Source organism: Echeneis naucrates, chromosome 16, assembly GCF_900963305.1.
Source record: "Echeneis naucrates chromosome 16, fEcheNa1.1, whole genome shotgun sequence".
In the NCBI taxonomy this organism is placed as follows: Eukaryota; Metazoa; Chordata; class Actinopteri; order Carangiformes; family Echeneidae; genus Echeneis; species Echeneis naucrates.
Window position 1 is genome coordinate 14671133 of NC_042526.1, and position 12762 is coordinate 14683894.

At 41.6% G+C, this 12762-nt stretch overlaps 1 protein-coding gene across 1 annotated transcript; it reads right to left on the bottom strand.

Annotated features, from left to right (window-relative positions):
- Positions 1–735: 735 nt before the first annotated feature.
- Positions 736–12618, bottom strand: hps5 (HPS5 biogenesis of lysosomal organelles complex 2 subunit 2). Its single transcript, XM_029523257.1, has 23 exons — positions 12236–12618; positions 10619–10748; positions 10232–10342; positions 9126–9190; positions 8767–8959; positions 8504–8631; positions 8012–8230; positions 7870–7941; positions 7629–7717; positions 7189–7367; positions 6767–6925; positions 6028–6187; positions 4854–4971; positions 4248–4394; positions 4047–4115; positions 3384–3964; positions 3069–3189; positions 2834–2983; positions 2642–2761; positions 2203–2316; positions 2016–2122; positions 1545–1836; positions 736–1146 (listed from the first exon to the last, which is right to left on the bottom strand). Exons 2-23 carry the CDS (start codon positions 10724–10726, stop codon positions 1086–1088), a joined length of 3363 nt encoding a protein of 1120 aa, XP_029379117.1. The 5' UTR covers positions 10727–10748; positions 12236–12618; the 3' UTR covers positions 736–1085.
- Between the last annotated feature and the right edge of the window lie 144 nt (positions 12619–12762).

The window sequence follows — 12762 nt, forward strand, 5'->3', positions numbered from 1 at the left end:
AAATTAAATTTACTTCTGTCTTCTCATGTCCTTGCCCATGATGAAAAGCTTCTGTCATTTGGAATATTTCAAATGATAACTTCTAAGTGATCCCTCTGGAGAACAGGGACTGTGGCTGCAGTCACTGTTGAGTTGTTGGAAACACTGGATATTCAGTCAGAGAGAGCAGAGTAACAAGCCCCTTTCTTATTTTTTAAGTTAATTTCTTATTAAAAGTCTGTTACTTTGTGTCATACCAGTTGAGTCTGATCGCCTCTGTGCCAGTGATGGGAAAATAATTACATAACAGGGATTAACGGAACTGACAACCAAGAATGAGATTAAAAATGAGAAAAGATCAGACAAGAAAAATCAAAGTTAGATAGATTTGGAGGATGTGACTCATGAACCGTGGCTGGGTCCAGGATGTGAAGCTACAGGACGGACTGGTCTCTTTGCTTTGATGCTCCAGGTGTGTGATAGCATCGTATGAGTCATCAGGCCCATTTCATTAGTTTGTTATTAATATTATCTCTGCTGACCCACATTACCCATCTTCTATTCTACTTGCTATTGACGTGCAAGATGTGAAATACAGAATTGTTTTGTTCTCAAAAATGTATCACCTACACCCACATAATAATATCCTGTTTCAAGTCATGTGATTTGAGTTGCTTATTTTTGACCTCAGTAAATACAGTCTCTTACAGACAGACAGACAGACAGACACACACACACACACACACAAAAGCAATATCATGGCTCATACAGTGTTTTATTCATATATTATTATCTGGTTAGAACATTTTATTATTGCAAATTTATTCACGACAGAAAAGACTCGATTACTGTAAATGCATAACTCCAATCATTAAACAGAGCAATGCGAAATGCGAAATGCGAAACCCTGAACACTGACACAATTGGCAAGGTAAAGAGTACTAAAGGGACGATGTGCACAATGAACTAAAAACTGTAAGCTAGTACTGTTAGTACTCCCTCTTGAGTTGGAAAGCTTTAAGAAATATCACAGTGCATAAATGCATAAATGAAGTACAGTATTAGTTTTGTTAGTGACCTGTTGACTGCACAGTGCTGGTCTGGGATCAGGCGTGTTGAGACCACAGGAACCGATCACAGCGCTCAAGCATCGTCTGAATCATGGCCCTGAAACAAAACCACAGGAAACAGGACTGTCGGGTCTCTTGTTGTGTTGACCATTTATATGATCACAATGTTACATAATTCCTGAGGTGTCACACCAATATTTAGTTTTTTAATCTCTTTAGACCAATCGGATAAGTCTCTCTTTCCTTTTCCCTGAGACTGTGCAGACGTGTTGTCCTGTATAAATCTCAATGCATGTTATTAGAGGACGATGCAAAATTTAAATTCAATGTTTTTTTTGTTTTTTTTAAACATTCTAAATTTGGAGGAAGCCTGATGTGCTGCTCTTGGCATCTGACACATATGTTAAAGTTGTGTCTACAGCTGTGCTGTAACTGTGTCTCATAATTAAAGGCTTCCATAATTTTGATTGTGAGGTAATCAGAGCACCAACCCACCTCTGCCTCTTCTCTGTGACTCTGAGGAGCTCACAGACCAGTTTGGAGTGGGGGGAGAGGACCAGCTGTACCCCACATTCCTCCAAGACCGCCAGAGCTCGGTCAGGTCCGGCAGTTCGAGCCAGCATCAGGGTCAGGTTCTCGAGGCTCATCCTTCCTACACAGTCGGCTGAGCCATTGGACCAGCTGCTCCCATTCATCCCTGCAACCTGCTCCGACTCCCCCACAGTGCTGTGCTGCTGAGACAGCTGGATCAAGTGCTTCCATTCATCCAAGGTTTGAGGCCCAACACCTGGGTAAGCCAGTGAAGATGTTAGAGTGTGATCCTGCTTTTCGTATATTTTTCAGATTAATTGGATCATATTTAACCTCAGGGTGAAAGTTGTGCATTTGCAAAACATTTCTTGATTTAAATGGAGTTCTCCTCCTGGGTGAACGTGTGTGGGAAAGAACTCTGGAAAACAGTTTTACCCTCAGGTTCCTCCAGCAAGCTGATGTCATCCAGCTGACAGATGGTGGAGAACGCCTCTGTACGATGCTGCAGCTCACAGCAGAGGTAGAGGTAGCCTGTCCAGTATCTACACACACATTATATATGAGACAGTGAACTCATGACAAACACAGCATGTTCTTTACAGCCTAAGAACATTAGAGGTACCCGTGACTGCGGCATGTCTCTGCCATCTTCTGCTTGGAGGACAGATCTGTAGGGAGACGAATCAGCAGAGACAGTAACCGTCCATAACCCCAACTGAAGCAATGTGAATGCCACCTGCAACACAAGTAACATGTCTTCACTGTCACAGCTATTCTTATGCTTTAGTTTCACTTCTGTATCCTATTGTGGCGCAGTCTCAGTGGAATCCAGTCATGAAATATACCCAAGATATTTTAGTTTGTGTCCATCCAAATATGACTTTAGTTTATTTTTTCAGTTGAACCTCTATCTTTAGATTTGCACATTCAATTTAAGAAAGTCAATATTGAATACAATATTATTCGTATATATTTTCCAAACCAGCATACATCATCTGCAATGACTTAAAGCAACAGAGATGTCATTCTGTATTTTTACCCACACATAAACATAGCCAGACCTGGGCTGTCCCTTAGGGGTTAGGGTATCACAATGTTGAGGGGCATCATGGGTAAGCGCCAACTCCAGCCAGTCCTGTCTCAGTGATTCTGGTTCAAGAAGGGACTGCAAAAATGATAGTCTATACAAAAAGAATACATGTAAGATTTGACAGCAAAAACACTGAAACTCTGATTTTAATCTGAAGACCTACCTGTGCTCCTCAGTTTGTGATTGGACCAAATTATCCAGGTAGGCCAGGAAGTGGCTTTTCTGAGCCATGGCCATTATGTCAGCCGGAATTATTGTAGGATAGAATTGGGAATACGAGCGTACGGCTGCTTCCCCGTGCCTCTCATACAGCCTAGATAACAACAGGACAAACTGACTTCATGAGGTCCTTCAGAGTTTCAACATGGCGTGTAGATTTGAGAAATGAGGCTGCTGACCTGTGTAAGTGAGCGAGGAGAGGGGCTGCACTCCATGGCTGCAGCTCTCTCAGGCTGCGCAGTGATCTTAGTAAATCACCTCGCTGAATAACCTCTACCACCTTACTGGACTGAGTGAGCTCTATGCAGAAAGAAAGGTGTTTTTTTTTTTTTTTTTTTTTTTTTTTTAAATCACTTAATATCAAACCACAAGTTGAAAGGGACCTCTAGCTTGTTTTCAATTGAATTCATATTTTTAGTTTTTAAGCACATATTCTTTTTGTTGTCTGTAAAATGTGGCAGCTGTCAATAAAATAAAGTTTGGAGGAGTCTCACCTAGCATTGCCTCAGTGAAGGAGCTGTGGACCTCTGGCTGCTGCTGGTAACAGAGCAGACACATTCTTCTCACACGCTCTTGGTCCAGTAGGAAAAAGTAGTGATGCAGGAAGGTCTTGCAGCTCAATCCCTGTTCACTGTCTTGGTTTCTAAAGCAGCTCAGCTCTGTGTATAATGTGGCCAGTTGGGTGAGATTATCCAGGAGATCTGATGGTACAGGTTTTGGGGACACCACACGCACAGGCTCAGAGAAGCTCCGATTCAAAACGTCAGAGGAGTCGCACTGGTCCTCATGCCCTCTGAGCTTAAGGGGCTCTTCTTTCTCCTCCTCTGCTACGCTTTCTGCTGCCAATCCTGATGAGCAGGAAGACTCTTCTGGCTGCTCCGAGGAAGAGTATACATTATCCTTGTCCCATCTTTCCTCTGCCAAACCATCCACATTTGGATCACTGACAGCATCTGATCCAAGAGGGTCAGGCACTCCAGGTCCAAGTATTCGCTCCAGCACTGCCACCCAATCCAGCAGAGTTTCTCCCAGGCAGACTGGATCTAGCAGCACCAAAGGATCTTGTATCTTGCATCTGAAATTGGGAAAATATGGGTTTGGGTTCTCAAAAAAAAGGCTGGGAAATCCTTCTATACACAACACAGAGTAGCACTTACATAGTTTGCTCCGTGGCTGAACGAAGTTCCTGCATGTCAGCCTCCACGCTGGGCATTTCATCACAAACTCTGTCATGACAAATGTAAACATTTGTTTTCTCCTTTAACTCTCAAGTCACGTCAAAGCTAAAATTGCATTAAAAGTTTGGCTGAAAAATCTGTGTCGACTAACTTTTTCACGATAGGGTTCTCTGTACTTACTCATTTTCCATTTCTTCTGTATATAGAGCTGTAGGAACTGACATCTCTGACTGTCCGCCCTCTCTAAAGTCAGGTCGCTGCCAAAGTTCAGAGCTCATCTGGAGAGTGTTGATTTTCTCTGTTGTCTTCTTAACAAAACTAGAGACACTGTCCAAAAAAAAAAAAAAAAAAAAAAAAAAAACTAAATCAAATTGAATTGAAACAGAGCTACGACAGACATCATTTCATGCCAAATTGCTCAGAGAATGTGCGCGTTTCAGACATATGGCTTCGCAGATGAACCATGTGAATTGTGAAAAAATAGATGTGGGTATCTAGTGAAAAGGGGAAGTAAGCCTAAAAGCACAGCTGCACTTGAACAATAGCTTAAATGTAGGAGTTACAATCCTCAGAAGGAAAAAAAAAATGTAAGTTACAACAAAAAAAAAAAAAAAACAACAAACAAACAAACAACCAAAAAAAAAAAAAACCCAAAACAAAACAAAACACATAGCTGTATTTAAATATAATCTAATAAAACAAATCTATCCATTGCAGCTCCATGACATAGCACAATCTTTGTTTTAAGCTGTTAGCATCCGTCTTTTTATTTCTGTGAACGTTCACCTGTCTCTGACTGCCTGCAGTGCGATGCGGGGGGGTTTGGGGCGAAATGAAAGCGGGAGGTGGAACTGCAGGCCTTGCTCAGATCGCTCAGCCTCCAGACGCTCACTGCTCTGTGGATCTGAATAAAGGTGGGGGCAAGAGCCAGAGGAAAAACACAGATGGATGGAGAACTGGAGGGAAATGATGACAAAGAGAATGCAAAATGCAAGCCGATGGTGCAAAGGTGCAAGACGCCACTATAGAGAAAATGTAAATCAAATGCTGCACAAAAAAAACAAAAACAAAAAAAAACAAAACAAAACACAGAACCAAAAAAAGTGATGTGTGTGTGATACAATGAAAGACAAAAAAAACTTGGTATTAACAATCAGGCAAAGAGAAGATTATATTCAAAAAGCATAACAGTCATCAGCTCTCACGGCAGATCTAGTGGATCAGCTTTGTGTTTAATTATATGATTTTATGTACAGTTCAAATTATGTAAAGTTTCCAAGACAGATAGACACATATGATTGACGACAATTGCAATAAAGAGTAAAATTATTAGCAGTTGTGTTCATACTGATAAATCCAGAGCTGGTCAAAAATGCAAATGGGATTTTATCACCGTGGTAGGTTGAGTGACTTAAAGCTATTACACTGAAAATAACTTCACTCTCTTTTCACATTGAATTCAGAGGAAACAGAGAAGAAATTAGTTCCTGCCAGACACACACATACACACCCATATGAGAATGTAGAGAAACACAAGAAGAGACAGCAAGAAGACGGAGAAAAGTGTTACTGCTGGCAAATATGATTTGTGCAAGTGTGCTAAGATTAAACAAAATGATATATGTTAATATAAAAAAAATAAAATAAATATCAATCAAACCTTAGATTTTTGTTATATTGATGTGTGATGTCTGAAGGAATGGAAGTACAAATAAAATCCAGACAATCATCATGGCAAACATGCTTCCATCTGCTAATGATTATATTACTGCTAAAGATAATTATTGTTACCAAATGTCTAATCAAGACTAGAAGTTTATTCCAAGTATTAACATTAACAGTCATAAAGGGGCAGCACTGATAAAATAAGTAGAAATTTACAATATAATTTTGTGCTTTTATGGAGAACAGTGAACATAAATTTTTTTCTGTCAGGTCATGTTAAGGATCTCCTTCTTACCTTGATCGACCTGATCTTCCTCCTGCACAAAACTGAAATCTTTGAGTCCTTCTTCCTCTGACAAGGACTGATTGATGAGGGAGCTTGTCTCCTCGTCTGACTGGCTTCCTCTGCGGCTGATCACACGATAGATTCCACAGTCCAGTACATTGAAGCTCTCCTGGATAATAACATTCAAATATTCAATATCAGCACACTCACTGTTACACGTGTAATCAGTCAGCAGAAGTAGCACCCATCAACTACAAAACACTCAAAAATAAAAATGCATTGAATGCATATTCAATTTCGCTTTGCTTCTGTGCAAAACTCACAAGATTTTAGTCAAAGCAAGATCTATTTGATTGATGTAGAATTATTCTGCACACAATGCTGCCCCCTGGACCTCAAGCTCAGTCCTGGGACAGGGACGGTTACAATAGAGTTATTGAACGGTCTAACATCTGCTGACTCAATAATTGCAAAGAGAAGTTCAACAATGAAGTAGAGCCCTGGATCAGATTGCTTCGTGGTAATTTCATCATTACTTGCTTAATTCAATACCAGAGCCTTCAAATCTCCCATTTTAATGTAATGCTACATGGTTGTCATGAACTAATTGGTATCCATAGTAAATGTGTGAATGGTGAGTTAGTAAGTGAGAATAAGTAGATAAAATCTAAGTGGATTGGCAGTAATTTGTGGTGCAAACAGCTCATACTACACAGAGAGATTATCTGCAGGAAGTTATCTAACTCACATGTGAAGAGATGCTGCTCCTGCGGCTACTAGAGGCAGAGTCCAGTGGCTCCAGCTTCGTGATGACTTCCTCCAGCTGTGCTGTCAGCTCTTGGTATGTGGTGGGACTGAGCTGGCACTTTAGATGTTCAAGGCGGTCGATGGGAATGGATTTCCTGGCCTGGATTCAGAGTTTAGACCCAAATTTATGAATCCACCAACATTTGAGTTAAACCTCTTGAAAGACAAGCCCCTTGATTATTAAAAATGTAGTTAAAATGCTTTCTTAAAAGGAACTTTTTGGTAAAGATTTTACCAGTGATTCAGAAATGTGGTCTATGAATTTTCCTTAGCAACAAAAGTAAGCCCAAATAAGATTCAAGTAAAGGTTACACTGAACATACAAACGTTTATCAGGTATTACGGCAGTAGCAGTCATTTTACCCTGCTGCTGGTGACTGCATGTTGAAACATACAGCAGGTGATAGCAGCCAGATGCCAGGACTCCCTTCGTAGAAGACGTTCAACACAGCGGTCAGCGGATAACAGGGAGAGGTGGGACAGATGTCCATTACCATGGAGACAGAAGAGCTCACTGCGGTAGACGGCAATATCAACCAGGTCTGCAAACCCAGAAAAGGTTTGGTTAAATTTAAAGCAAAACACTAACATTAGAGGGAATGTTAGATCACTTCTGAAGCAAAAATTAAAACTCCAACAATTATTATGATTATTGTTTTCAGTAATTATATTAGGATGAAATCACACTGTACAGTACACACATTTACACTTTGGGGAAAGTTAGAGAGTATTTTTATGAACAAAATGTTTTGAGACATCAGCTATTCCAGGTCTGATTTATGGAGATTAAGCAGGAAACAAACCTTTGACTTCTGTCCACAGAAGAACTTGTCCATTCTGAGGTGTAAAAATATAAATGGCTGAATCAGTCCAGGTCAGCAGGTTTTGGTCTCTAAACAAATAAATGAAGGGTACAGTCAAGTGACAAGCTCATCTGCAGTTACTCTTTTAATGGTGTCTGTTGCATTTTCACAAATGTATCCATGTATTAAAATGTGGTTCATGTCAAAAAAAAAAAATGAAACAATGGTTATGTTACTCTACCCCAAATAAAGCAGTTTAGGGAAGGCAATGGACTGGGGGCTCTTCACCACTGGGTTGTAATGTGGCTCATTTCTGCAAATAAACAAAAACAAATAAGAAGTCTGGCCATAAAAGACAAAATAAAAGCAGGAACAAGCAGTACCTGTACGTGATGAGAGGTAGAGGAGGGCAGCCCAGTAACTGTTTGAACTGATGAGTACTCAGGACGTCGCCATTAAAGCTGGCCTCCCATATTCGAGAACCTGGCCGAGCGCAGTACAGCAGAGGTGGCTGGCCAACTAATAATCCCCTGCTCTGAGGAAAGAAACAAGCTCCATATTCACCATCACGCTCTTTATTTCCCACGCGCCAGAACTTCTCCCTAAAGACAGAAACACACAACTGCTGAGAGATATCCAACATAAAGCAAGGAGATTTTCATTAGTCCTGAAACATAATGATTTTGAATGAACTGCTGAATGCTATGATGGCTGTGAAAGTGATGTCTGCCATGGAATATGAATTCACCATATTGTTAAAGGACACTTAAATGTTCAGGGACAATATTTACCCATATATGTGGGCATTATAATTGGTTCTCTTGAGTATCTCTGCCCCCTTAGTGACAGGAGGATGCAGATATATTGTTACTTACCTCTCTGTATCACAGAGGTAGCACCGGTTCAGGGATGACACCAGCAGTCGGCCATCTTGGTATCCAAGCTGAACCACTTTGGAGTCCACAGTGGTGACAGTCTGAACAGGGAAAATAACAAACTGCCCCTGGATGCAAAAGGCAATCACAGGAGGGCACAAATGTATTAACTAGAACGTGCCTAAACTTTTTCAAAAGTTATATTTATTTTATACATATTTATACCAATGAAACATAGAACTTTGATTGTCAGCTGCCAATACCTTCCCCAGTTTGGAGGATCCTGCACGCAGAAAGGACACCTTGCCTCCTGAGTCCCCAACAAAAACTCTGAGTGTGCTGGTGTCCCAGCAGAGTGCAGTGATGGCCTGACCTCTGTGCTCCCAGGACACACTGACTCTCTCTGGACGACCTCGTCGCTCCAGCTGAAGCTCCCACACCACCACCAAACCCTGACTGGACAAGACACAATCACAGAAAATGCTGAAAAACAATGATGGCAACTCAATTTATACAGAGATGTGTGTTCTTTGAGGGAAGAACACAATATGACAAAAATGTTTTGTTTTGTTTTTTTTTTTTAGACGAGAGATGAAGATTACACATTTAGATTGACTCCAACCTTGTTGCTACAGCAATAAAATCTTCATCATGAGGGCAACACGCCACCTGAGTGATAGCTCCCTCCTACAAAAGAGCACACAGTGGATCGGGAATTAGAAGAAAATTAAGAGAAAGTGACATGTTGTTTAGAGGTGCAACTGTGTCAGTTAACAGCAGAGCAGTCAGATCAAGATTTGTGCACAATAAGTACTCAGTCTAACTTAGTCTTAGAGCGTATATCTGACCACCACTGACCCTGCCTTGCCTTGCCTTGCCTTTGTAAGGGAGGGAGGACAGTAGTACACCACAGTGAAAGTAGCAGGAAAGAAAGGAGACTTGCGAAAGGATGAACAAGGGAGGGGAAAAGAGGCAGTGCTGGTAACACGCAGTGGAGTGAAAGCTGCTGCGCTGTTTCCAATACTCCTCCTCAACATAACGAGAGTCCAAAAAAAAAAAAAAAAAGAAAAAAAATGTTGCTCATTGGAAAAGTGGGAGTCCTGATAAAAAGAAAATGACCCAAGAGAGGAACACATTCAAGGAAGACTCAACACTGGATACATATGCAGCGTGTTATGTTCATTGAGGAACTCAGCCCATTTAGGTGGAACACATCAGATCTTTATGATGCCAGCCCACAGAAGCTGGTGAGTGAAGACAAACATGCGTGTGGGCATTCACTCACCATTACGGTTGTAACGGTACGCAAAAGGTTTTGAAATCACAGTTTGGTACATTTTCATTACAGAAAAAATGCAAAAAACAAACAAACAAATAAACAAACAAAAAAAACCCCAATAACAAAAAATATTATATTGTTTTAACATTTATAAGTAGCTCAAGCTCAGTGAGGCTGGTCTGTGCTACAGGGTAAACAAGGCTGCTAGGATGGCTTGACAACAACATACAGGGCTTTGCGAGAATATTCTGTCACCTGGAAGAAACCACGAGTGGTGAGTAGATCCGCTTTGCTTTGGCGTGGTAATATTTTGGTATGTTCGGTAGGCGCATGTATTCACGTACAGTTACACCCCTAAACATGCATGTGAAACTATCAGCGGGGCCCCAAAATCAGGTTAAGTGGACCAGGTCAGGCAACAGGTTCCCCCCACCCAAGCTCCAAGTTACCTTATGAGTGAGGATGATCCTTTGTTTCCAGCCCTCCCTCTGAATCAGATGCAGCCCCCCTGCTGATGTGCCTAATGCCAGCCACTTCTTTGACACTGCCAAACATGTACACTGCGAGACAAAAGAATGTCATTTAGAGGTTAAATACAGTTTTTGAAAAACGCATTTTTTTGATAACTTGTTTGAATGTGTGCTTTTAGTGCACAAACTAAGATGGTCCCTGTCTTAATTAGGTTGCAGTTGGCAACTGCAAGGTAAACAGTGCTACATGTCCTTTATTGTTTAATATCTGTATGCCCACAAAGATAAAAAATGAGAAGTTGCTAAAAAAAAAAAAATTATATGCAATTTTATTTATATGACTGTTAGAGTGATGATGAAACCTACCTTGAGTCTGCCAGTGTCCAAACGCAGCGCAGACAGAAGTGGATCGAGACAGTCAAACTCTGCCAGAACATGGCTGTAGTTCTCTGGCACAACCGGTATCAGAGACATTTTCCCAGTTGAGCCTCCACAGCTGAGAGAGAATGAGAGAGTCAGTAAAGCATGAAGAGAAAATGTGACTGATTTCAGGAGTCCCTAGATTGGGTTCTCACATACCACAGCTCTCAGCCATGTGGCATCACATGACTCTCAGTAAACTGACCATTCATGACTTCACTTATACCGTTTCCAGTCTGGTGAAACACCCTCCTTTGAGACTTTTAGGCTATAACCTTTGTTTTAGTTTTAAAATCCATCTCTGGTTTTATGTTTACACATAATGTCTACATAAATAGTACTTGAATATCACATCTGCATACGCAATATTCAGTTTTAGACTAAGGTTCAGGTTGGGGGGGGGGGGGGGGGGGGGAAACCCAAACAAAACATTTTATCATTTCTGCAGCGGTATCCCAGTGATGGAGCTGTCAACTGCTGCTGGAAAAACTATTTTCTTGTGCTTTTATGTCAACAAAATGAAGATGAGGAAGCAGAAGCAAAACTACTGCTGCAGCTCATTAGAGAAACAACAAACCTCTCAGCGCTGAAGCCATTTACACAAGAAACCTAAGAAAAAGCGAAAAGCATCAGTGACCTTTGACCTTCGTCTTGCTATCACTGTGACAAGAATGCATTTCAGATTACATCAATTGAGCCAAAAAAATAAAAACCACAACCACAGAAGTTATTTCAACTAATTCATTTACAGCTATAACTAATAATGGCTTTAAGACTGACTTGGCTGATTACTGTTTTGTCTAAACTAGGAAATAAAACATCTCCAAAGTCTTTCTGACAGTCAAAGTAGTTGTTGAATGAATCTTCTATTGATCTTTCTACTGACTGATTAATGACTCGTCCTCATTTTGGTTATCTCACTTTACCGCTTGTTTATATCGTTATTTCTAAAACCTTTGCCTTGTTTTGTTTTGTTTATGTCCACTCGATGCTGCTGGAACAACAACAATATCCCAACTGTGGGGCAAATGAAGCTGTCTGCCTTGAGTTGAATCTGAACTACCCGTTTCATGGTCTGTGTTTGATTAGTCCTGTCCAGTGAATGTCAACCTCCCACCTGAATACCAGGGCGATAAAGACAGTTCAACCCGGGCTCCGCAGCGGTTCAGTCCACGTGTCATTAAAGACTTTAAACTACCCAATATGTCGGGCTCAGTTTGTTCATTTAGTTATTTTGTCCAGTCGTTGCTTCCACGGCCCAAACATCGAGGTCTGCCGCTTAAATGGGCAGATTCACGGCAACGTACATCACGAGACCGTCTGCTGACGCCGATGCTAACGCTGCAGCCAAAGCCTGCGCGCACACACACACACACACACACACACACGGAAACGAGAGCACAGCCTGGTTCTGCCAAAGCTGTCTGGACTCCTGGTGAAGCTATGACTGACCGACAAGCGGCTCACTTCACCCCCTTCAGCCCGGTGCTGCTGTGTTTGCAGCATCGCGTTAGCACCATGCTAGCTGACGGAGGTGTTGCCGCTCCCTCGCTGTCAACTCACCCGGCGGCCGGACGCGCACGCTCCTGATTTACCGGCTGATAATCCACACCGAGCCGCCGTTTTCCATCCCCGGCTGCGTCGGCTGTTTTCGGGGAGAGCCGGCGGTCGGTGTCCGGCCCCTGTCACGGATCGCCTCGGCTGTGCGAGGACACTTCCTGAAGGCAGAGCGTCGCGAAGCAGTCTGGAAATATTATCCAATAAAACCAGACGGTTAATGACATCAGCAAAAAAACACAGCTGCAGGTGCTGTCGGCCCTTAAAGCACCGGAGCAGAAAAACAAACCGTTTGGTAAAAAAATAAATAAATAAATAAATACAAAAAATAAAAGTTGATAGAAGACCACTTATCAAGAGTAGGTGAAAGTGCTGAATGCCACAATAACACATCTCCCACAGACAGGACATGGGAAAAAAGCTTTATGACACACTTTAATTCAGTTACAGTTTTATCTTCAGTGCAGACATAACAGACCAGTGACAGTAATGCACTCGAATGTGAAATGCCTTTACAGTATTGCTATATTCAC

Bases quoted from the DNA above. Each gene is read 5' to 3' on its own strand.
- hps5 (XM_029523257.1), bottom strand. From the start codon at position 10,726: ATGTCTCTGATACCGGTTGTGCCAGAGAACTACAGCCATGTTCTGGCA. The intron at 8,231-8,503 runs GTAAGTAACAAT...TTCTGTCTTTAG, and splicing joins TACCTCTGTGATACAGAGAG to GGAGAAGTTCTGGCGCGTGG. The intron at 6,926-7,188 runs GTAAAATGACTG...CTCTGAATCCAG, and splicing joins ATGCAGTCACCAGCAGCAGG to GCCAGGAAATCCATTCCCAT.